Below are 27,423 nucleotides of genomic sequence, written 5' to 3'. Positions count from 1 at the left end.
AAACACGTGGGTCAAAAAGCATGGGTCAAAACCCATGCGAAAGAACTAGGTATACCGCGTTATCTGATACGGTGCGTATCATAATGGGGGGTTCTCCAGTTTATCATTACTTTGGTCTTTTTTGCATTGATTCTCATCACAAAAGGTTGCTGGCATCGTAGAGTTTATCAGTGTGTGCCAGAAATTCCTGAAAAGGATTGGCTAGCTCACCAATATCATCAGCGTATATAAGATTGCATATCGCCAACCCTTCTATTTTAGCATCATCTGCTAATGGCAGCAATGAAACAACGGCTATGAAAAAGAGGTTGAAGATATACGGCGTCGTGAACTCTTCTGACAACCCATCTGTGGTTAATACTTGGCCTCGAGACTATCATAACAGTTTGGTGATTTCCATTATATCATCAGGGATGGATATAGATATATTTCTCACAAAAGCCCCATGGGCCATGAATATTACAAATACAACAAAACGCATAAAACATAATGAGTACAAACACTTTTGAAAATAACATTACAATAGAAAACCCTCCCTATGTCTCATCCCCATACTCACAAAATTTCCCAAATGTTTAATATCCACTTTGCAACTACTTCCTATTTTATTTTCTAAACAACTTCTATGCATCATATCCTCCCAAAAATGTCCCTTCTAAGTACCTTCAGTTCTTCACAATAACACATAAAATGTTCTAAATCTTCAGACTCCTCGCACATCGGACAAGTGTAAGGACCACTCCGTATCTTAACACTTCCTATATACTTTCTTCTCCCCCCAAGCGGCATAAAATTCCTGCTTACTGATAAAACCCATTTTAAAGTATCATTTTGGAGCCCAAACTTTAGATATATTTCTTCTCCCCAGACCTCTTTAATTTTTCTATATATTCCAAGGGATTGTGACTTAGCCTTGTCTTCTTGCCAAACCGGGATCTCTTGATCATGTAGCACTTTTTCCACAGCTTTTGCAATCAATCCTGTTTCCACCCCAGGTCCAATGTCATCATTCTACCAGCCTGATAGCCCCCAATTGTCTAGTATACTCTTAATTTGCCCAGACCAAGAATATTTTCTTTTATCCAATATCATTTCATTGAAAGCATTTTTTGTTAACCGATAATCAGGCATAGCAATAATTTTTTCCCAATAACCTACTAACGGTTTATTTCTTAAGCTAAAAAGACCCAGGTCACCCTTTATAACAATGATATTGAACTTTTTATCTAAGCCTATTAATCTTTTAAAATAACGAAGCTGTATCCTCTCCATTTCCACCCCATTTCGTGTCCCCATAATGTATAGCAGGTTCTATTCTACTTGCAAAAATACTTTTGTAACTTGATATGCTTTGCTCCTATATCCTTAATACAACTCTTTAAGAATATTCCAGTTAAAACTTTTACCTTTACTTCACATTAGAGCTATATTTCTTGTCCACTTACAATTTGAAACAAGTCTACAGCCTATGTAACCATACTCCACTACTTTTATAACTCCCCTCCCGTAACTAAAATTTTCTTCAGATGTCTTTGCTCCCCTTGCAAAAACCATTACTGCTACCTTCTCTAGATTTAAGACCAGTCTCTTTTCCTTAAAATACTTTTCTACACTCTCTAATGCATGCTGCATATTCTCTCTACAATTTGCCAATAAAGCTATAACATCGGCGTACAAAAGAGCGGACATTTTTTTTAATTAAATAATTGCAATTCACTTACTTTTCTTTTCCTTAAATAGCTTTCAATGTCATTAATATACAACGAAAATAGCTTCGGTGACAAAGTAAAACCTTGTTTCATCTCTAGCCTGCTAAGTTTTTCCCTCGATGTTTCCTTACCATCCCGCACTACAAACTTAACCGTCAAATACATTTGTATTAAAATACACACAAACTGACGCGGTAATCCTAAATTAATCAAACAATGCATAAGAATATCCCTATTTACACTATCGAAAGCACCTTTTAAGTCCAAAAACGCCACAAACAACTTAGTCTCTTTTTTCTGATATATTTTATTAATTAGACTGGTTAAAATAAAAAATTGTTCTATAGTACTATAATTCTCGCGAAATCCTGATATGCCAGAATCCTGCGCACATTAGGTGAAATGACTGTCAGAAATCGACGAATAGCGGTTAGTGTTCTTGGTAGAATCCTAGGTGCCATTTCATGAGTTGTTGAATGACAAACATCCATTTGATTATGGATCTGCCCAGACGAAAGCCGTCCTTATATTCTCCAACTGGAAAATCAGTAATCACTTGTATGTGTCGGAGTAAGACTTTTGATCAAAACAGGTGACTGGTAGCTCGTGAGGCTAATTGGACAGTAGTTTCCACAAATAATCTTTAATCTCTTTTTTTTGAATAGGGAGAATGGTGGCTTCGTACTATTGACGGTATAGTTAGCCGGTCTCTCATACGGTAGACACAATGGTACCGTAAACATCAGTCACAACATGCGACCTGACCTTACTAAGTTCAGTGGCAACTCCTTCTGGGTCAGGGATTTTTCCTTGCTTAAGCGATTTGATCGCTGATTCAGTTTCTAAATTGAGTAGGAGTGGGCTTGAAGTTCATGGTCAGGTATGGGGAATCGTTTCTGTATTTCACGATTAGCAGCTACTAGGGGGGTTAAGTTTTTGTTTTAAGTAGGCCCACTCTGTCAATCTCGAGTTTCCCCTTTCAATCCCTAGTCTTTTTCCATGTCAAAAATCACATAGCTGCGATTATGTTTGCGACTCAAACAGTGTACCGTTCTGAAAACTGCTTCACTCTTGCCTACCAGTCTTCTGGTTTCTTCATCAGGTGGTTATACAGTGCCTTTCTGATCTTTTGCTCTGCTCTTCTCTCGAGGAGCTTCTAGGTATCTTGGCTGTTGTGGTCGGACTTGCTATAAAAAGTCGCTTATCCTAGCATATTATGATCTTATCTGTGACCGAGAGCTTCTTATTGTTTTCTTCCGAGAACGTCATTTGCTGGCGTGAAGATGGCTGGTGTGGCTTCTTCAGACAAGGTCCTATTCAGTTAGCGCATATCAAGAGAGAGAGAGTGATTAGCCAGTATCCCTCGAAACAGTTTTCCTGACAAAAATTGAACAATCCTGCCACCCTTTCATTGACTTTCCAGTGACCAAAAGGCCACTACATTAGCCGTCACTATCTTAAGCGACTACAGTGTTGAAGTCCCCCAAAACAATCAGTACATATTTCTTGGGCTTTGGTCGAATAATGCTTTGCTAAGCCTAAACGACACATCACAATAATTTAGTTTTTAGTTGCTTTTGTGTTTCGACTTGAAAGCGTCAAGGGGTTGGTCCATCTCATACTTTATTAGAAAAGCCTTCACTAATTAGAAATGGTCTAAAATGGATGGAAAATGATGCGTATTTTTAGTAGAGACAGTCCATTAAGAACCTAATTGCAAAAAAGGGTTGCTTAGGACACACTTTTTGGGCTTAGGGTTAGGTGAGAAGTCAGTTGACCCTTTCCTGAGTAGAAACGCCATATATCACTTTGGAATAATCTTAAATTTCTTAATATAATTAGTCATATCTTAAGAATGTACAGTAGATGACTCTTAAAATGATCATTGTCAGAGAATCGGATATTTTAAAGATTCATATCTCATGCTAAGGTCAGGCACGTCACAAAATAGGCCTCTTGACTTCTAAGAAGCTGAAGTGCTCAGACAATACTAACAGGGCACTCGAAATTATAAAGGGATTTATCCCAGTAACAGGACTCAAGAGTTCCAAATAGACCGTTTTCTACTTGAAAAAAAGGGTAAAAGGTAAGGCAGTAAGAGTTTTTTTTTATTAGAGAAGGCGAACTTACCATGATGCTTGGCACTGCTAGGACTACTATGAATGCACACTAAACAGATTATAATAACAAATTATATATTGGGTAATTACTTAGAACTCTTGACAAAATATTCTTTTAGTGCCTCTAAAGCTCTACCCCTATGAGATATACTATTTTTCAAATCTTTGCTCATTTCAGCGTATGTTTGCTCATATTCAAGCGGTTGAAAACATGGATCCCATCCAAAATTTCGAGGACCTCTTGGAGATACAATGGTGCCATCTGTCTTGCCTTTGAATAGCAGAACATCATCTTTTGAATCCCCAGTATGAAATGCAAACGTGCACAGAGCATACCCAGATTTGTCTTCCCATCCTTCCAACATCCTATGTAAACCTTCAGGCCCAAGTTTTGATAGAAACCACTTAATGTATGGACCTAAAATAATAAATCTTAAATTATCACCAAGATTCAAAGGCTTTTTTCAATAGCCATAGAGCAAAATATATTCAGAAATGAAAATAATTAAAACAATGGTTTCATTTCTGTAAAAATGATGGTAAGATTTCTAAATTTTCTTTTAAAACGAAAGTACATGGCAGGCTTATATTAAAATGAGTTACAGATAAAAGCTCTATATTTGCAAAATTACCACTAATGTAATTGGGATAAGCAGGACCAGATCAAGACATTGAGGCACTCCAAAGCTTGTGACATTTTGGGACCCTTTTGGACAGATAGTTTTTATCAAAAGGTCAAAAATCGTGTCAGATCCCCGAAATTGAGGTGACTTATCTAATGTAGGACTTCATATTGTGGTCTGTAGTCTCAGTTCAATATAAGAGGCTGGAATTATGGCAGGTTTTTTGTCGAATTATCAGATTTTGGTACTACAAGTAGAAGTTTTATGTTAAGTTCAGTGAAATGAAGAATTGTACAAGATTTTAAAATAGCCTACTCGTTTTTGAAAAAAAGGGCCTTCTAGCTTAGGACTGTAGTCAGCTTGGGCACAGGATATAAGTACTCCCATAGCAGAGTAGATTTCACCATTTAAAATTTTGAAATTTTAATCACTCTACTTGTGTATAAAATTCTCGGTTTTTTATTTCTTTATGATTTTATCCAAATTAGGAGCTTCTGTTTTAACAAAGACAAGCAAAGAGCAGCATTCAACCTAAGACAAACAAAAATAGAGTCAAGCGTAAAACGAATGTAAACCCCTATGAATATATGAACAAAACCCAAAACGAACAAACAAAAAGGAACTGTCGTACACGGAAGTAGCGCTAATCCCCCCTATGCCTTCTAAACTTAGGATTTATTAATGCTATAAAAGAGAAAACTTTTATAAAATGTTTTCGGTAAGGCGTATATAAAATTTAGGTCTGTGTTGAGGGGGGCATCTAAAAAGGACAAAGAAGACCCTTTGCCCTTTGCCCTCAGCTTTTTTTATCATGTCCTAGAAGTTTCACCTTAATACCATTAACCTTTTTGGAGAGACAGGATCAAAGATACCAACCTTTTTATAATAACAAAATCTATATGTAAATAATGGGCATGGGCTGTTAGGGCTTTTATTATCGCTGGAGGCATCTTTATTGGGCCATTTGACTATTTGGAACAAAATGGCTATCTCAAAATTTTGATGATCTGACATATTTCATATGGGAGGAGCATAGCTAAAAGGGCAAGGGGGATGCTGGTTGCCCTCCAATGACTTTTGGCTATAAAAACGGGTACTATAAATTTCAAATTTAAACAGAGTAAGCCCTTTCCAAAGTTAGATCTAAATGGGTACCCAGAGAAATCTGGGGAAGGTAAACACAAAGCAAGTGCAAAGGCACAGGAAAGCTGGCCCCCAACCGCCATTGCACTTCCTGGCTGAAGGACAATGAAACAGAGATCAGCACTGCCAGTAGGGACTGTAAAGTCAAATGTTGTATTCTTTTTTTTGAACCTCACTGCTCTTTACTTAGGTTTTTTTACACACTATACTATGATTTTATTTGCATGTCCTGAGTCCTATATCACCAAAAAATACCAGCAAAAGTTTCCAATATCACCAAACCAAAACATGCTATGAGAATTACAAACAGTTACAGAAATTTAGTAGACTACTGACCAGGCAAACCTTCTAAAGCATTGAAACATAAACATGTATCTTCAACTATGACTGCAGATTGAGTAATTTTTGAAGCTTCTAAGCATTTTGCTTTGCATATGTCATCAGTTTCTCCTTGGAACTCAGGTAAATCTATACTTTTATTAACAACCTAAAAGGCAAAAAAGGAAATAGAAACATATACTGGGATCATGTCTTGCTTGAATATTCAAGTTCAAATTGCAACATAAATAGTCAAAATTACTAGTCAGCTTAGTATTCAGGAACCAGTTGATCAACCAGTACAAAATTAGGCTGATGTACCTGATGCAGCACATATTTTTCAACAATTCCAAAAAATTACTCAATATGTTTTCATATGTCTAGGCATAGGACATATGGCCAGGATATCTTTTTTCCAAAAAAATATGCAAACAAAGTAAATACTAACAACTAAACAAAATAAACAAGTAAATAATATACTATAATTAAGTACTTGATTAATTTAAGTATTTGATTTATTAAGCTCATATATCTACCTACTGGCATACCTAAATTCAGCTGTTGTCAAGATTACCATGTAATTTTTTAAGTTGTCATCACCCACAAAAAGCAGTCAAACAAAGCCAATTTCATTCAACTGTAGCAAGAAACTATAGGCACTTCATTTTATTTTTTGTAGCAATCATTAAGAGATTAAAATCATTTAGAAAAGACACCTAACAGCTTTAGCAGGTGTTTGGCCTCGCCACATCATGTGTGCAAAGGCTCTAATGCCAAATCCTTTGAACATTGTTCATATTTATCGCCTCTTAGGTTTTCAGGCCTTATTTACTATGATGAATGCAACTCCTAAGTTATAACAGCTTCTACACTGATTCCTTAAAAAAAAGCACACTTTCAACACTGATTTTGCAACCTCTGACATAAAATTCATTGGTACAGCAATCGTTTGGCATATCAACACAGATGAAAAATTTTGTAGAAATTAAAATCCCAGTAAATAAGCATAGGGACTTCAAATTACAATGATGGCTGAATAAAACATACCTTCCAGAGACAAATTTTCTGATGCTTGCTCAAATACTTTGTAATTTCCACTTGTGTAGATTTGGGAATAGAGGAGGGTATGGACCACTTGGATTCTTTACCCTCATAAATTTGAATGATACTGATTTTTTTGGCCTGTTCATTGAGAACTGCATTTTCTGGTGTTTTTATTTTTTAAATGTCAAATTTGCCCCCTTCAAGATTTTGAAAAATATTTTGCTCCCCTCCAAAATTTTTTTCATTAAGTGATTTAAACAGATTTTGTGATTTGAAAGTTCAATATCACAACTGATGTATGTAAACACAGGCTGGTCACAGCCCAAGTATTATTTGAGATGATGCTTCCCTAAGAAAAACAAAATTTAAAATTCAAAATGAGCACACAGTAAAACACTATTTCATAACAATAATTTGGGGTTAAATTTAATTTTGGCAGCACATATTCAGGAAAATCCTGTGGGTAGGCAGAAGGATGATTTTTTTCACAGTTTTGGAAATTTCCAATAAAAAGTATTTTTCTCCATAGTTCTACCACTATTGCTCCTAATTCTTGTTGTAGTAAACATTGGGTATATAGGTAAGATACCCAGTTAGACAGCTAATAATCACTAAAAAAGGTTAAATCATTGTAAAACCTCTATTCCGTTTAGAAAGTGGAATAATAGAGTTTAAAATATACTGATATACAATAGTGGATAGACAAACGTCTAAAGCTTGAAACTAATTTTCAAAAATGCTTGTCCAATTTTGGATAGAGAATCTTAAAGCTAGAACAACAAGTTCACATAGAGAATGAGTAAATCTTGGACAGATTTAAATTAAGACAAGTGTTGTGAAACACAACAATGGTATTACAATAGGCTAGGGCCTATTTAATCTAACTAGTCTAGTCCTAACTATCATCCAATCAAAACTACTAAACCCTATATACATAATGTCCATGATTACAAGTCTGTTGCGTATGTACAGGAAAGATACTTTTTAATCAGATACTTTGTTTCAAAACATGAGAACCTGATTAATAGAAACCCACTGCATAATATAAAGTAAGAAATATATGTTTTTAGGATTTTATTTCAGTATCTTGGACCACCAGGAGGAGGAGATACATTGTCAGAAAAATAACCATGATATTTAGAAATAGCATAAAATATGGAATATAATAGTAGGGAACTACTTTTATTTGTTTAGTATGTTTTCTGCAAAGTGGCCAACCACCAAATATACTTAAATATACCATTCAGCTGCCAATTCAATGCCTTTTCCAAGCATAATAGGCCTAACTAGGGCCATCACAATCAAATTTCACCTGCCAACTCTAGTGCTCTTACAACATAAGGGATGGTTATATTAGTAATTTCCTTCTCTGTTTAATTTCTGTCATGTAAAATCTAAACTCTCTTCTAAAATAAACATAATAATAACAAGATCATAGCACTATTTCATTCAAAATGTGCTGATGTAATAAAGTATTTACTAGCATTGGTCAGGTATGCAACATGTTCAAAAGCTGCCAGTAATAAAACTTGACAAAACTTCTATGGCTGCCAACGCTTTAGCAGTAATATTTTTGTTTTGACAGCTTTGCTTTGAGCAAAATTATCTTTAAATGTAAAATTTGCAGAACAGCCAAAAATATAAATTAGTATGACTATCTGTTAGAAATATCAAGTTTTCTGAATTAACATAGTAAACCAATTCCATGCTGAGTCATATATCAGCCATAAATATCATACACCACAATCTTAAATATACCATTTTATCAAAAGTACTACATCATATATACTCCAGTACTACTTGTGGAGTATAGTATTCAAAGTCTGAAGTATACTGTATATACTGTACTGCTATTACTTTATGGGGAGAGGTTATGCTCTAATGTTAGGCCTATATGTAGTATCAAAATAATGCATACCCAACTTCCTCAATATTAATAATATTTGAAGGGAGACATAGATATTTTTGGGGAAATTCTCATATAGTGGATAGTGCAAGCACTGGGATTTTCTGACAGAACCTGCTGACAAATTTCACTATGTTCTGAAAACTACCAAGTAGCATGGCAACTATGCTACCTCACTTTTTCCATGCCTGGAGAGGAGTACATTGTCAGAAAAGTGACCATGATATTTACAAATAGCAAAAAAAAAATAATTGATCTATTGGTAGGCTATTGGTAAATATAGCCTATACACATTTTGAATAACTTAGCTAGGAAGAAAGTAAAAATATCCCTTGATGCCTTTTCTTATGCTCTTTCCAAATTCAGTGACAGCTTCAGCAGTAAATTCCATTTTGAGCCTTTTATGGGGCCTCAAAAGGCAAATTGTTATTTAATCAATAATTTTAGACTAGGCCTAAATAAAGTTAAAACATAACTCAAACACTAATCAGACATAAAAATTACTTCTCAAACAACTCTCTAGGATGTTTCAGCATTCTGTTAGCAACAAAGAAAAAAACAGCACAAAAGGAAAATAAGGACCTATCAGTGCTACCCATCCAAAAATGTGACTTTCCTTGTTGTTTAAGGCTGGGGCTGTATGTCTCCCATTTATACTTTTAAGTGGAGTCAATACACAATTGGGTTTGCAAAGAAGAAAACATTATAAAATTCAGGAAACAGCATTAAAATCCTAAAATATTTGCTGATAACATTTCTCAAAGTGCTTCCCTGTACTTTACCCCCAAGCACCCAAAATGTGTAAGTATAAAGACCATGTTCTTGTGTTTATTGATTGTTCACCTCAAGAGTATTAGGCGGGATACCACCAGATAGCTAATTTGACAGTATATATATATATATATATATATATATATATATATATATATACAAATCTTTAAATTTGCCAACCGGCCAACCAGTATAATAGTCCAGCTGGACACAAGGAAACATATCAAGAAAATATTTCTTACTTCACAATCTGTAGAATAATCATTGTTAATACATCTTGCAAGGGGAGAGCCTTTATATTCACTTCTTTGCTTGTTTTTCCAGTTTTTCTAAGAAATTCATGAATTTCTTAGAGCCTATAGCCTATATTCACAGAATATATACCCCCACCCCTCTAATGTGTAAATATATACCTAGAATTGTATCCTCAATCTAAATATAACATCCATTTGCATCACAAATGAACTTTACTCCCATATTAGCCATGTGGTGGGTGCCCATATTAGGCTAGCCTAGGCTAAAACATTTTCAAGTTTCTTAAAAGTGGTTAAAAGGCTACTTAACTGGTAAGGAAATTCATGTCCAAGTATTGCTAGAAACTCCTCAAGTTTCTTAGCATTACCGGTTGCAAAGCATATGGGCTTTGCTTTCCAGGACATGTTTCTAAAAAAAATGTTTTTTTTTAAGAATTCTTGAATTCAAGAACACACTTGAATTCTTTTGAATATTCAGCTTTTACAGCGTTATCTATGAAATCACTATTCAGTGTAGCAAACTTCGGATGGTGGAAAAAATTACAACCTAGGTTCGTTTCTGTAAAAACAATACTATTTTGAAAAAGGCGTACCTTCTAACCAGCCACCGAGTTCAACAAGAATTCAAGGTTTAGGACATGGTAAAACTTAACTTTAACCAGTACTTGTGATCAAACGTTACTTCATAAAAGGAAATTTTAGTTGTAAAGCCAGCAAACACAAGTCATCTTGGTTGCAGCGGTAGCTGTAATTTAGTAAAGGATGGACTACGGCTTGTATTAACCAAAAATTAAAAAACACGTTGAAAAAACTGGTTAATTAGAAAAAATCGCCATATTTAGCTAATTCAAGAATAGTGACTATTATCTTGATTAGCTGTAACAGTAAAATAATATTTTGAAAAAAAATTATGCAGATTTCGAAAAATACTCAAATATTCTTATAAAAAAGCGTCAGGTTGAAACAAAAAAAAATAAAGCATTGGAATTATCATTGCCAAAAACCTTGTACAGGAGATTACAGTACCCTGGCTTGAACAGCAAGGAAATTCATTCTCCTGTATTGGTAGCACTGAACTGTTCTCTTTTTTCTTTTTAATTCCAAATAATGTGGCCAATCATACTTCCTGAAAAATTCATTATCTATTTCTTTGCTAAAATGCTAAATTTTAAAGTTTAAAACCTAAGTTCATTACACAAAACATTATTTAATTATAAGCATTCTTTTTGACCCTTTAAGCTAAAAAGGATCCTTCCAACGGTGAGTTGATTTTCTATCCACGTGAATCTATCTAGCTTGAGACTGCTGTGCCCTGTATCTCGATACAGCAAACTATGATCATCAAAGTATTCAAGTTTAACATACAGTTCAGACTTCAGATGTACACGAGCACTCATTACACGTCAAGTAGGGACTTGCCGCGTAACTTATAATAAGTTCATACCCACCTTGTGGTGCTAGAACATAGCTACAACAGGCGTGTACTGACTAAATTGTATACAGCAGTCACGCTATAGCGTGAACTTTCCATAAATCATCTATGGTTATGGTCGAGAGAAAGAGATTAATCGAAAATTATATCATTTTTTTGTAGTTTCTTTTCGTATCAGGGGCACCCGCAGGGGGGGGGGGCGGGGGCCATGGCCCCCTTGGAATTTAGAACAGAGGAGGAAGAAAGTAGAAGTGTAACAACTAATCAAAGAAAAAGAATTTCTTATTTTTGTTTTGTCTTTAAGAACTGCTATGAAACTTGTTTAGAATCAATTCAGAATTTAATTCAATTCTTAGATCTTAGATTAACTCAATATAGGTCATTATTAATTTATCTAAAGGAGACTGAAACCGGAAGTGTAAATACTCTCAAGGGCATTCTTATGCCCTAGCGATAGTGCGACAAGCTTGATAAAGCTTACCGCATTTTGGAATTAATAAACAAAGAAAGTTTTATATATATATATACAGCGTCGTGCCCTACCAGGAGTCAGTCTGGTCTTTGTTTTTGCTTATATTTTGTCAAGCTAAAAACCTAAGTTTAATTTTTTTTATTCTTTCCCTTAACTTTTAAAATATAATCCTAGTTAAGGGGTAAGATTCTTATTTTGCTTAATTCTATAATGAGCATCCTCTGTCTATTCCATTGGTTGCATCCTACAAGGTCTTATCTATCCTATTGGGAATTTTGCTTGCTTTTCTTTCATAATAATGAAACTTAACTTTTAGCTTAAACCTGAACGGGAATTTAGTCAAGATATCAGAATTTGTGAATTAAAAATACTGATCTTTCAGTAGATTAACAAATAAATAATAATTAACCAACAAATAATTATTAATAAATTACAAAGAAATGGTTTAAATTGAATAGTAAAATTAATAGTTATTAGTAAAAATATTTGTAAAATAGTAACCATTTTTTTTTTACTAAAACTCTTGGTTTTTCTATACTGGTATAGAATCACATTTTTGTACCACTCACTGTTTGAAATATGATCAGTCTAAAGGTATCATGATCAGTCTGGTGGCCAGCGTTTACCCTCCCCTTGGTAATTACCCTCTTGGAAAATACCCCCCCCATAAAATACCCCCCCCCCCCGTGGAAAATACCGCCATGGAAAATAACCCCCCCCCCCCTGGAATATACACCCCCGTGGAAAAAAAGGATTTCCAAATTTGAGAATTTTATTTGAGTTTAAAATGTAATTTTTATTTTGTATTGAGATGAATTTAGGGTTCTTACAGCAATAAAATTATCATTATTCGTCATTTTCAAATGACAACCCCCATTCCAAAGTATTGATGTGTTTTTTTTTTTATACCCAATTTTGTTGGGTCTGTAAATAATTTGTTTCCGAGACCCAATTTCTAATAATAAAAGTAAGTCAATCTCAACTATAAAATATGACATCATAATACACCCCATGTCACTATTAAATATGTGTACAATTTTCAGCAGGCTCAAGAAGAGTTAAAACATGGACAAGAAGTATGATATCAGATGGCCATCTGAGTGGATTTTTGTCTGTTATCTGTCCATAAAGAAAAAGTAAAAACTGAAGGAGAAGCATATATTGGAAAAGTGATTAATCTATTTGTCATGAATCCTTGCCATTTGAAATTTTCCTGAATTTTTTATGTAAATAATAAGTTTTGTCATTTGTATATCTGCCTTTGTTTGTCTCTTTACTTAGGTGTCAATATCATAATGATAAAATAGGAAAAATTGTCACAGTCAAGCAAGGGCGGATCCAGGATTTTTTTTCGGGGGGGGTTACTAATTTTGACTCAGTTTTCGACTAATTTTACTGATTTTTATCTAGGTTTTACTAATTTTCGACTCGGTCAAAAATTTCGGGGGGGGGTCAAACCGGGTACCCCCCCCCCCCCTGGATACGGCCTTGCAGTCAAGTCTACAATTTGAAATCCTTCTCAAGATTGCAACCGGCTCAATACGATATATTCTCGAACTTTTGCAAAAGCTTTTACCCAGATCCATAGTTGCTTAATCGACAGTATTTAATGCAATGATTAAGCCAAACAGGGCAACGTCGCAAGTTGTCTTTTTTCAATGGTTCTATAGTGCCAATACCTTCTCAATAAGTTTGACATAGTAGCTAACTGGTTAAAACTCAAAAATGATGCTTAACTGATCAAAAATATACTTCTTTGTATTTTTTTTTACCACAAAATTTATTTATCCTCCAATCTCCGCTATTCTGGTATCTGCCCCCCCCCACCCTTGAAAATTTTCTGCGGTCTCCCTTGTTTCGTATGCCTTCATTCTAATGAATTACACCTCATTCGTTTGGCTTTGAGGTCCCTGATCATCCAAAAGCTTCAATTACACAACAATTATATATGCACGAAAAGAAAACGTTTGAAAGCAGAGATTCTTCCTTCACATCCTATGTGCAAGAGTTGAAGTGTGAGCGTAAAGACAAATATGTACATAATTTTCACTTTTCTTTTTTTTCCTCTCTACTCCGCTTACTTTTTTAGAATAGGATTCAATAGATTACCATCGTTACCATTTCATTTGTCTATTTTTGTTTTTTTTTGTACGTTTTTTCGTCGTATGTCAGTGTTTTCCGCAAAGTTGAGGATTGGTGATGAATCTCTGTGGTTGACAGAACCTTAAAATTCCAAATGAACCGAACTTTGGCTTTTGGCTGAATGTTTCTTGGGATATTATCTATGGCGGGATAAGTGGTGGCAAGTGCTCCTGGGGTGTGTGTGTAAAACAAGCCAAAGAGCAAATTGCAAAGAAAATACGTCACGAAAAAAGAACTAATTCTGCGTTTGAAATTATCTAAATTACAATACTCTAGTGTTTTATCAAGTATGGTTTTAAGAGCTTCTGGCCTTTCCCTGCTGTTTCGCTTTAAGTGTTCATTTGTGCAATAAGATGATAGAGCAAAATAATGGATGCGAGTGAGTCTTTGACGGTTGTCCATTCCCCGCTCGGTAGGTCCTTCTGTTAATAGTTTTAAAAGGAGCCAGGGGCGTCCCGATCAGGGGTGGGGGGGGAGGGGTTCACCTCCCCCCCAAATTTTTTGGCATTCGGTAAAATTTTCACCGAAGGCTAAAATTTCGGCAGAAATTTTACAAAATAAGCTGAAATTTAGCAAAATTCTTGATTTCTGCAGAAAATTCGGCATAAAACAGATAGCGATTCAGGAAAATTTACCAAGATCGCCCCTCCCCCAATAAAATGAGCTTCAGAACGCTTCTGCTAGGGGCACCAATTCACAAAAGTGAAGGGAGACAACGAATCGACTATTTTTTAATGATGATACAAAAAAGGTATTTTAGAAATCCATAGAACATATATTCAAGGAGACACATGTCTAATGACACCATGGGCGTTGGGAAGATGGGGGGGGGGCAGGGGAGTGCATCTGCCCCCCCCCCCCTAGAACTTCAAATTTACACTAGACATTAACGAGAACTTTTCGTATGTTGGAATATTTTGTTGGAAGTTATCTGGTAGATAGTTAAAAAAGATGGAAACAAACAGAAATTTCCAAATATCGTTTGCGATATCAACATTTACGTTTCGATCTTCCATATTGATTTTTGGTCCGATATATAGATAGGAGACTGGCCCACGATCGGCAGGTTTTAACTTTTTTAATTCATCTATGAATAGACTAAAGTGATAAGAAGTCGCTGAGTATGGCAAAGCAAAAGTAGCTCATTCAATACCATCCTTGAAAAAGACAATTAGAAACACTCCACAACTTTTCCACCTGTATGCCTCTCTATCCAAGTGGTCAAGAGTGCTAAACCTGGACCACCCCGGCACTGTTTCGGCCGTCTCTGGCTTATGTTTGGCCACCGTACAAAAGAAAAAGAAAAGTGACCAGGGAAACATTAAAGCTTGTTTTTCAGCTATAAAATTAAGAAAGAATATGGTCAGCATAAAAAACTACAAAATGAATTTCATTAAGGTGTAAAAAAAACTATGAGTACTAATTTCTAATTATACATTGACTGATCAACACCAAAAGTAAGCCGCTCCGCCAATCTTGGTGTTCTACCTGTCAGTGGTGGTAGTTTTATTTCAACTTTTGTCTTTAAGACAGTATCCATCTCGTCAGTTAGCGCAAAGTCTCTTGCTCCAGTCTCTTTCCAAAAGTGGACCTTAAGTTCTTCAGTTGCTACTTTTTCAAATGTCTTGTTTCAAATGTCTTGTGGTCTGAACATGTGTTAATATAGGCCTCGCTCCAGGTGGTTAAAGAAAGCTCCTACACTGTGACGGTTGAAAGCAGTTGTCCGTTATAGGCTTGTACTTTCTGGCGTTTTTATTGATAGCGTTTTAAGACAATCCATAAAACCACGGTACCAATCTTTACCGGTAATTCTTCCACTGTCTCCACTGCCTTTGCAGTTCCGTTATCCGGTACTTTTATACTCTTAATAATGGCATAAGTGTATGCAAATTACACGTTTCTATGGGAATACAGTCGAAAGCATATCAGCTATCGTTTTCAAGTTAGTTTTTAGTCCTTTTTCTTGTTCCTCTGTATAATTTTGTCATATGTTGTAACAGGGTGTTAGGGAACTTAGGTCCAGACTTTTTAGAGGAACATTTAGCTTCTCAACTTTTTTTTTTATGGAGTCTTGCAGCCTTCCTCTTGGGATAGCCACGGCACTTCTATAGAATAAGACTGACTTCTTGTAGAATAAGAAAAAATTGCTGTTTTATTTTCTTCTGGATCACAGCCACCTTTCTTTCTTTTCTCTTCTGTTTTAATTTTAAGCGTTTTATCTTGAATGAAATTTAACACGAAAAAATGGAACTTCATTTAACCTAATGTTCTGACAGGATTAAACAGCGCCAGCTATAAGAGAGTTTTGCGTTTTAAGCTTGCCTTCAACCTCTACATATGCTGCTTACACCGCTTTTAAAAGTATGGCCTACTTTTGAACACCTTGATAAGGCATGCGGAACTTACCCCGGGCATTGGGGATAAATGTGACAGTTTACTATCCCAAAGGATGAAAAAATACCAACAGCAAGCTGGTGAAGATGGCACGTATCGGAAGCTGTCAAAAACGGGCATATAATAAGATAATACAATGTGAGTTTACAACGCGAGTTTTCTAGTATTTGTAATTAGGCGTAGGCTTTCAGACAAAATTGAACAAAATTCCAGAGTTAATCACCTTAAAACCTGATCCAATCTGATATTTTTTGGTAAAAGTATTAATTAAGGTCATACATTTTAAAAACATTCACCGCCATCTGTCAGAGCTTTTATAATCCACCAGAAGCCACATAGGTTCTTATATTGAAACTGTTTGCTTTGGCGAAACGTGGGCCAGTCTTCCCTATACCAATTTTGATATTTAATTTTGCCCAACTGTAAACTTTTGAATTGAATTCTTAGAAGAAGCTGTTATCTAACAATAATGTGACTTGTATCAAATCACTTATATGGTGTTTATGTTTTCTGGAAATTGGAAGTTGGATAGTGGGTCTCTTATATTATGCTGTTGCAGGAAAAGTAGAGCATGGAAAATGTTAAAGGCCGAGTTTTAGCGAAATATAGAATGACTAGTTTCTAAAGACCTATATTCAAAGGACCTCGCGAAGAATCAGTAAGACCCCTCCCCCCTCCATCACAGAAGCGGCTGCCCCCCTCTACACAAGATGCTGCCTACGCCCATGAATGACACGGTGACACTTCATTTCGTTTAATCGTTGCAGTAAAAGCCAAACTTACGTCTTTACTGCATTTTAAAACAGTTTTGAAATAAAAGTGGTAAGTTTTAAGCTGCAGAAACTAACATTAATTTTTCCCAGGCAAAGCAAGCATAATCATAACTTTGCCAACATTTTTGTCTAATTTAAATTTAACTCTTCGACTCAGTGCCAGTGAAAGAGGCAAATAAAAGCTTTTCTAACGGCAAAACGCTCACTGTTGGGGCCTGTGCCCCTTACTATCAGATACATGTCCCTTTTTTCTTATACATAAAGTTACTTGCAATATAATTGTCTTTATAAGTTAAACTCTCGTGGAGGCTAGCCTGTTTTCAATATAATAATTTCACAAGAGGAAAGAAATTGTTTTGCATTGAAGTTATATTTTTATCTAACTAAATCCTTACATTGAAATATAATTTATGCGTAAAGCAAGTTCAATTTCAAGTTCAATTATATTTTATTGGCCCAACGTGTCACGCTACGGTGAAAGAGGCGACCTTATCCCTTGTCTGTGTATATGCTTTTTGAGTTAGTTCCCATCTAAAGTTTAGCGAGTTGATTTTCGAGTTAACATTGCTAGTAAAAGTGAATTATTTTCTGCGACTGTAGAATATTTTCCCTCGATTTCTGTTAGGGCTAGGAAGAGAGTATTGATAATTATCTTCATTGTAGCATTAACCCGAGGGCCCGTCCCATTCCAAGGATGTATTTATCAGTGGTGGCACGGGTTGTGGCATCTTGGTCCGAATAGTTGGGCACTTACTCTCCCCCACACTTAAAGTACACTTGTGACACCCACACTGCTTATAATAACAGTGAGGAAAGAACTCATAGAACCTGTGGGATTACTTGACCGCAATACTATACCCCAGCAGAGGCCAGTAGTAGCACTGGTGGTGCTGTGCAACGTACCCTGGTATCGTGAGGAAGCTTACACTGGTGGCAGCAAGAACAACTTCACTATCTAAGCGCTGGTAGTGAGCGGAACCCTCGTTTTCTGAAGATTTGGGCTAAGTTTAGCCTATAAAAACAGTCCATAGATATAGCCTATAAAGATAATAGCAAATTTAAAACTAATTTTTGTTTTGGAGTATGTAAATCAGTATCATCTGTAAATCATTATACCCATAAATCATCTAAACAATAGCAGAAAATTGCTGGGTTTCGCCTAGTATAAATTCTTAGGAATTAAAATATCACATAGCTATAAAGCTTGTGAAATACAGACGATTAATTGGAACGTTGTCAATTTTTTCACAAGAGTGGAAAAAAGAAAATACATTACAGGAAATAAATTTGAGCATTTGAGGAACGTCTTCGATGTGAATTGAAACAATTTTTCTAGCTGAATTTTGAATTTATGTCTGACGGGATCACTAGAAAAGCTATGTCAAGGTCTTTCAGGCACGGAGAAGGCTTAATTGAGTTTGATATTAACTCGAGAAAAATCACCACAGTAAAACAAAGAAAAGCATTTTCAGATTCGCATTTAAACGGAGCTCCCGGTAGGAGTATCCAAGACGATTCGCCACTAAGTGAAACCCAATTTTTTCAGTCGGTAAATTGGCCAGTTCTCACCTAGTTTCTTCATTTGCATCTTCCGTAAAGACGGTAAGATCCCCAATTGAGGAACATGAGAATTGAGAGGTAGTGAAAATCTGGTATGAAAAAGAATTATTTTCCAAAACGAGATGCCTAGATAGAGAGACAGAGATGGAAATAGAAATAATAGAACCGGAAAGGAGTAAACCCGGTAGTTCGAAAGGGTACCAAATGGATACGAAGGCTATAATCCATGAAAAAAAAACGGAGAAAGTCTATTAGATCAAAATACACGGGAATCAAGACAAACTCACACCTCAGATGCTAAGCGAATGAAGGAGAGTCGCCGGTTAGAGATTTACTGACCGAGGAAATAACGAACGAACTGACTCAGAAAATTAACTAAGAGAATTTGACAAATGAGAAATCAAAATAGGCCGAATAGCAAGAATAGTATGAACTCAGTATACAGAAGTGGGTTACAAAAAAGTAAAATGTATATTACAAAAAAGTAATATTACAAAAAAGTAAAAATAACAAAAAAAATCATGAAGGAAGAAAGAGAGGCTAGGGAAGAAAAGATGGGATGGATAGAAGGGAAGTAATTGCAGGGAGAAATTCCCAGACGCAACAACAATTGTCTATAATAGATCTAATGCGGGCCACAAACCTCCAACCGATGAGAGAAAACGAAGATATATACTTGCATACCTCTAATTTTGAAAAAAAGGCGGAACTAAATGAGTAGCCGGTGGAGCACTGGGTGACAATGATACAGTCCAACTTTACCGAGGTACTACGCAAAGAAAACACTTTCAAAAATTAAAAGAAACTATTTTTAGGCGATTTGAACTATCTCCGAAAAACTTCCGCCACAAGTAAAGAAATGAAAAAGAAGAAATTAAGAAACCTGGATAGAATTTGAACACAAGTTGACAGATTTATAAGACAAATGGCAAGAGTTAGGTGCATATACCGTGATATAAGATATAGCTGAATTACAAGAAAAACATAAGGAGGTAGTACAAAAGACAGTGAAAGAACAATTTCTAGAAAATACCCAGAGAGAATTAAAAATATACTTAAAGGAAAATAACCCGAAAACAAGTGAGGAAATGCCAGAGTTGGTAGATAGGTGAACCGAAATAAGAAACGAAGTTGTGGTCACAGAGAAATCTCGATATAGAAAGTATAATATAAAGAGGGACTATTACACAGAACTAAAAAATGAGTTAGTTACCATCTAGAATATAGCGAGTTTATTTTGGAGTTGACATTGGTAATAAGAGTGAGCTATTTTCCACGACTGTATTAGATTATTTCCCTCGAGCCCTGGTAGGGTTAGGGAGAGAGTATTGAGGATTATCATCGTTATAATATCCACCAGAGGACCCATCTCCCTCCAAGGATGTATTTATTAGTGGTGACACAGGTCGTTGCACCTTGGGCCAAATAGAGTTGCACTTACCCCCTCCACGGGTAGTACACTTGTCTTATTCACACTGGTTATAATATCGGTGCGGGAATACTAGTAGAACCCGTGTGACTGCTCGATCGCGATACTATACCCTTGCCGAAGCAAGTAGTGGCACTGGTGGTGCTGTGCCACGTACCCTAACACAGTGAAATAGCTTACAACCGCCATAACCGCCATTGTGACCTGGTCTTAATTGATGAATAACAGTATTAAGGATCCTTTATTTCTGGGCATTAGCATTAACAAGGCGAGTATCAACCAGTTCATAGTAACAAAACTGTATGGAGCGATTCGGCCCAATAGTAAGATAAACTCTAAGACAAATTTATATTGATAGATCAATAGAACTGGCCATGGTGTGCTGATTCCTAGTTAAAACGAACGTTAAAACGATTAGTCTTGTGATATTAGTAAAACACAGCGTTAGTGTGTACGATTAGTCTTGTGATATTAGTAAAACACAGTGCTCAAAATGCAAATCGTTTCAAGTAAAGCACAAATGACGCGCTGGTCTTTAGAAGATTTGGGGGACGTAGCCCTACTTTTTGAGCTGGGGACCTTTATATATGCTCTGGAATATTTATGAAAAGGTGGTCTATAAGGAGCATAAAATATCATTAAAATAGGTTTTAATCTAAACCTTTATTCAGCTTTAAAACCAATGTCAAAACTTATTTCCTGAAATACGAACGCATAGTGACCATGACAAGAAAAAAATAACCAAGACGAAGGATAACGTAGCTAAAAAAAACATAAAAGAATAGAGAAACTGTTCCAGGAGAATCCTTGATTGTTAATATTTATTTTGAATAATTGTGAATCAGCCAAACAACGAATGATAATAAGAAAAATATATAGGATGGGACTTATACAGAAAGTCAACTTTCCATTGTGGAGGCTTCTAACGCAGCACATGCTTAAAGTAAGGATAATTAGTGTCACCCCAAAACTCTTGTTGAAAGTAAGACTTCACAAGACTTCAAAACTCCAATTCTCTTTTGACATAAAAATGGAGTTACACGGGATTGAGCTTCGCTGGGTGAAAAGGAAGATGGTTTAAAAATTTCTTTGCTTATAATAAATGCCACGGGGTATTTAAGACAAAAATAGAACCCAAATAAAATTTCCAAGTTCCTCGAACGATCTCAAGATGTATTATGGAATAGCTTATCTTATCTGTAAAGAATCAGAATTTCGGTGATAATTGCTTACCCTCTTCTTTAGCTGGATTGTCAATAAAAAGATGTACTCATTAATCGTTAATCAGGCACCTTTTTAGGTTTGAATCATAATAAGACTTTATTTCTGCTCGTCTTCAGTTTTTATATGGCTCTTTACTTTTCTTTGAAAAGATCCTTTTTGGCTATTTTTTCTAAAATAAATTTTATAAAACGGCGGGGTTTAGAGGATTTTATGCAAGTGTATTTGCACTGTTCAAGGAGAAAAACATTGTTAGTTCAACTTTTTGAACTACCATTTTTATATTAATTTTATGATTTTGGTCAAATTTTTAGAAAAAATACGTTTGATATTAGGCAGATCACTAAAACTTAAAACAACCCAACAAACATAAAATCATAATGTAAAAAAAAAGAAAACAGGCAAAATTTAAATATGAAGCATTTAAAAAACATAAGTCTACAGGCTAATTCGATTTTACAGTCAAGGAAGTCTCGCTGATGGAAACAAAACGTAATCCCCCCATACGCGAGTAGAAAGGCCTTATTGACTCCCACGAGAACACCGTGCTGCCACCTACAACTTTTTTTTAACACCTAATATGGGCATAGTCAATGGCGAGAACACGTGGTTAATGGGGTAAATGAACTCTTTTTTCCAAGTTCGAGCTTTTTGTTGTTGTAAGTGCACGCTCTCAGCGAATGCCAAGGTCGAGGTATTTGTTGTTTTGGGCAAGTGCAAGCTCTCAGCGAATGTCAAGGTGTCCAGAAATAGGAAACACTATTTGTTGTTGTAGTTGTTTTGGGCACGCTCGAGACGAATGTTATTGTTTCTAAGGGGAATTATTGATTCACGAGAGGGGAATTAATTGTTGTTTCTAAGGGGAAGGTGGGGAAGAGATATATTGATTGTGTAATCGAAGGGAGAGAATTCCCGAGAAATTGATTACATAATCGGTAGAACCCTATAAGGAGCTCGTGAGGGGAATCCATTTATGGGCATAGAATGACGTAATCGACAAAGACAATAGGATTTTTGAGAAATCTATTACATAATTGGTAGAACCCTATCAAAAGGTCATGACGGGAATCCATTTATGGGCATAGCATGAAGTAATCAACTAAGACAAATGAATTTCCGAGAAATTGTTTACATAATCGGTAGAACCCTATCAGAAGGTCATGACGGGAATTCATTTATGGGCATAGAATGACGTAATCGACTAAGACAAATGGATTTCTGAGAAATTGATTACATAATCGGTAGAACCCTATAAGGAGCTCGTGACGGGGATCCATTTATGGGCATAGAATGACGTAATCAACTAGGACAAATAGATTTCTGAGAAATTGATTACATAATCGGTAGAACCCTATCAGAAGGTCATGACGGGAATTCATTTATGGGCATAGAATGACGTAATCGACTAAGACAATTGGATTTCTGAGAAATTGATTACATAATCGGTAGAACCCTATCAGGAGGTCCTGACGTGAATCCATTTATGGGCATAGAATTACGTAATCGACTAAGACAAGCAAGTTACTTTCTTAATGTTCCTCCTAAACCCATTTTGCAACTTGAAGTACTTATCCTTTTCACCCAAAACTATACTTTACAGATTTTTGGATACCTCAACACCATGAAATACTTTTCAAAGACCATTTCAGAGCAATTTACTTTCTTAATGTCCCTCCTAAACCCATTTTCCAACTTGAAGTACTTATCTTTTTCACCCACAACTATACTTTACAGCTTTTTGGATACCTCAACACCAAGAAATACCTTTCAAAGACCATTTCAGAGCAAGTTACTTTCGTAATGTCCCTCCTAAACCCATTTTGCAACTTGAAGTACTTATCTTTTTCACCCACAACTATACTTTAAGGCTTTTTGGATACCTCATCACCAAGAAATACTTTTCAAAGACCATTTCAGAGCAAGTTACTTTCTTAATGTCCATTCTAAACCCATTTTGTAACTTGAAGTACTTGTCTTTTTCACCCACAACTATACTTTACAGCTTTTTGGATACCTCAACACCAAGAAATACCTTTCAAAGACCATTTCAGAGCAAGTTACTTTCTTAATGTCCCTCCTAAACCCATTTTGCAACTTGAAGTACTTATCTTTTTCACCCACAACTATACTTTACACCTTTTTGATACCTCATCACCAAGAAATACTTTTCAAAGACCATTTCAGAGCAAGTTACTTTCTTAATGTCCCTCCTAAACCCATTTTGCAACTTGAAGTACTTACCTTTTTCACCCACAACTATACTTTACAGCTCTTTGGATACCTCAACACCAAGAAATACTTTTCAAAGACCATTTCAGAGCAAGTTACTTTCTTAATGTTCATCCTAAACCCATTTTGCAACTTGAAGTACTTATCTTTTTCACCCACAACTGTGCGTCACAGCTTTTGGCTACCTCAACACCAAGAAATACTTTTCAAAGACCATTTCAGAGCAAGTTAGTTTCTTAATGTCACTCCTAAACCCATTTTCCAACTTGAAGTACTTATCTTTTTCACTCACAACTATACTTTACAGCTTTTTGGAGACCTCAACACCAACAAATACATTTCAAAAGGCATATCACAGCAAGTTACTTTCTTAATGTCCCATTTAAACCCATTTTCCAACTTGAAGTACTTATCTTTTTCATCCACAACTATACTTTACAGCTTTTTGGATACCTCAACACCAAGAAATACCTTTCAAAGACCATTTCAGAGCAAGTTACTTTCTTAATATCCCTCCTAAACCCATTTTGAAACTTGAAGTACTTATCTATTTCACCCACAACTATACTTTACAGCTTTTTGGATACCTCATCACCAAGAAATACTTTTCAAAGACCATTTCAGAGCAAGTTACTTTCTTAATTACCCTCTTAAATACATTTTGCAACTTGAAGTACTTATCTTTTTCAACCAAAACTATAATTTACATCTTTTATAAGAACTCATCACAAAGAAATACTTTTCAAAGACCATTTCAGAGCAAGTTACTTTCTTAATGTTCATCCTAAACCCATTTTGCAACTTGAAGTACTTATCTTTTTCACCCACAACTGTGCTTTACAGCTTTTGGATACCTCAACACCAAGAAATATTTTTCAAAGACCATTTCAAAGCAAGTTACTTTCTTAATGTCCCTCCTAAACCCATTTTCCAACTTGAAGTACTTATCTTTTAACCCACAACTATACTTTACAGCTTCTTGGATACCTCAACACCAAAAAATACCTTTCAAAGACCATTTCAGAGCAAGTTACTTTCTTAATGTCACTCCTAAACCCATTTTCCAACTTGAAGTACTTATCTTTTTCACCCATAACTATACTTTACAGCTTTTTGGTTACCTCATCATCAAGAAATACTTTTCAAAGACCATTTCAGAGCAAGCTACTTTTTTAATGTCATTCCTAAACCCATTTTCCAAATTGAAGCACTTATTTTTTTCACCCACAACTGTACTTTACAGCTTTTTGGTTACATCAACACCAAGAAATACCTTTCAAAATGCATTTCAGAGCAAGTTACTTTCTGAATGTTCCTCTTAAACCCATTTTCCAACATGAAGTACTTATCTTTTTCAACCACAACTATACTTTACAGCTTTTTGGATACCTCAACACCAAGAAATACCTTTCAAAGACCATTTCAGAGCAAGTTACTTTCTTAATGTCCCTCCTAAACCCATTTGGAACTTGAAGTACTTATCTTTTTCAGCCACAACTATACTTTACAGCTTTTTGAGTGTCCCAACACCAAGAAATACTTTTCAAAGATCATTTAAGAGCAAGTTACTTTCTTAATGTTCCTCCTAAACCCATTTTCCAACTTGAAGTACTTATCTTTTTCACCCACAACTATACTTTACAGCTTTTTGGATACCTCAACACCAAGAAATACCTTTCAAAGACCCTTTCAGAGCAAGTTACTTTCTTAATGCCCCTCCTAAACCCATTTTCCAACTTGAAGTACTTATCTTTTTCACCCACAACTGTGCTTTACAGCTTTTGGATACCTCAACACCAAGAAATACTTTTCAAAGACCATTTCAAAGCAAGTTACTTTCTTAATGTCCCTCCTAAACCCATTTTCCAACTTGAAGTACTTATCTTTTCACCCACAACTATACTTTACAGCTTCTTGGCTACCTCAACACCAAGAAATACTTTTCAAAGACCATTTCAGAGCAAGTTACTTTCTTAATGTCACTCATAAACCCAATTTCCAACTTGAAGTACTTATCTTTTTCACCCACAACTATACTTTACAGCTTTTTGGATACCTCAACACCAAGAAATACTTTTCAAAGATCATTTCAGAGCAAGTTACTTTCTTAATGTCCCTCCTAAACCCATTTCGCAACTTGAAGTACTTATCTTTTTCACCCACAACTATACTTTACAGCTTTTTGGATACCTCAACACCAAGAAATACCTTTCAAAATGCATTTCAGAGCAAGTTACTTTCTTAATGTCCCTCATAAACCCATTTTCCAACATGAAGTACTTATCTTTTTCATCCACAACTATACTTTACAGCTTTTTGGATACCTCAACACCAAGAAATACCTTTCAAAGACCATTTCAGAGCAAGTTACTTTCTTAATGTCCCTCCTAAACCCATTTTGCAACTTGAAGTACTTATCTTTTTCACCCACAACTATACTTTACAGTTTTTGAGTGTCTCAACACCAAGAAGTACATTTCAAAGATCATTTCAGAGCAAGTTACTTTCTATATGTCCCTCCTAAACCCATCTTCCAACTTGAAGTACTTATCTTTTGCGCCCAAAACTGTACTTTACAGCTTTTAGGATGCCTCAACACCAAGAAACACTTTTCAAAGTCCATTTCAGAGCAAGTTACTTTCTTAATGACCCTCCTAAACCCATTTTCCAAGTTGAAGTACTTATCTTTTTCACCCACAACTAAACTTTACAGCTTTTTGGATACCTCAACACCAAGAAATACCTTTCAAAGACCCTTTCAGAGCAAGTTACTTTCTTAATGCCCCTCCTAAACCCATTTTCCAACTTGAAGTACTTATCTTTTTCACCCACAACTATACTTTACAGCTTTTTGGATACCTCAACACCTTTAAATACTTTTCAAAGTACATTTAAGATCAAGTTACATTCTTAATGTCCCTCCTAAACCCATTTTCCAACTTGAAGTACTTATCTTTTTCACCCACAACTATACTTTACAGCTTTTTGGATACCTCAACACCAAGAAATACTTTTCAAAGACCCTTTCAGAGCAAGTTACTTTCTTAATGCCCCTCCTAAACCCATTTTCCAACTTGAAGTACTTATCTTTTTCACCCACAACTATACTTTACAGCTTTTTGAATGCTCCAACACCAAGCAATACTTTTCAAAGGCATTTCAGAACAAGTTATTTTCTTAATATGATTCTTAAACCAATTTTACAAATTCTAAATTTTTCCATAGTAGATAGAAAAAGCTATATCATAGCTGTAAATATTTTCTCGAAAGATAAGCAATTCTATTTCAATTTTAAATTTTCTCAATGAAGTGAAGAAAAGTTCAAGTTCTCTTCTGAATTTTCTCAATGAAAAAGGAATTAGTTTTTATTCAATTCTATTTTTACAAATAATATAAAAATTTTCGACTTTAGTTGAGATTTTTGTCAAAGGGATGAAACATTTAAAATACTGTTCCAAATTTTCTCAACGAAGTGAAGAAAAGTTCAAGTTCTCTTCTGAACTTTACCAAAGAACACACTTCAATTCTAATTGCTCCAGAGAAAACAAAAATCTTCCACTTCAGTTCTTTATTTCACAAAGACTTAAAGAAATTTAATGTTCAATTCTAATTTTTCGGTGGAAGATAGAAAAAGTAATCCCCAACCCGAAGGAACCCCCGGTCCTCAAAGGCCCCAGGCCCCCCGGTCCCCACAATGCCCACCAAAGGACACCGACCCCAAAGGCCCCCAAAGGCCCCCCGAAACACCCAAAAAACCAACAAACAAAAATTTCTCTTAGAAATAATATTTTTCATCTCTGATAACACTTTTTCTGTTCGAACTAGCAAGTTTTCTAGCAAAGATACCAAATTTTTTCATAGAAGTAACATTTTTTTGATTGTG

The 27,423-nt window shown here is 35.5% G+C and overlaps 1 protein-coding gene across 2 annotated transcripts in view; it reads right to left on the bottom strand.

The window, feature by feature from the left end:
* Nucleotides 1-1,939: 1,939 nt before the first annotated feature.
* Nucleotides 1,940-27,423, bottom strand: part of LOC148946189 (inosine triphosphate pyrophosphatase) — a 59,640-nt gene continuing 34,156 nt past the window's right edge. Inside the window, exons 1-3 of one of the 2 annotated variants that reach the window (XM_089098262.1) lie at nt 10,200-10,365; nt 5,932-6,084; nt 1,940-4,247 (exon numbers count right to left, since the gene is read on the bottom strand). In XM_089098262.1, the coding sequence (XP_088954388.1) occupies nt 3,916-4,247; nt 5,932-6,084; nt 10,200-10,293 (579 nt within the window). In that variant the 5' untranslated portion in view covers nt 10,294-10,365 and the 3' untranslated portion in view covers nt 1,940-3,915. Of the gene's footprint in view, nt 4,248-5,931; nt 6,085-10,199; nt 10,366-27,423 lie in introns of those variants that run through there. The other variant, XM_089098263.1, reaches the window with a different exon arrangement.

The sequence above is a fragment of the Artemia sp. Qi Xiang Cuo genome, chromosome 12 (assembly GCF_049724085.1).
Source record: "Artemia sp. Qi Xiang Cuo chromosome 12, ASM4972408v1, whole genome shotgun sequence".
NCBI lineage: Eukaryota > Metazoa > Arthropoda > Branchiopoda > Anostraca > Artemiidae > Artemia > Artemia sp. Qi Xiang Cuo.
This window is presented reverse-complemented; position numbering and strand designations above follow the sequence as displayed.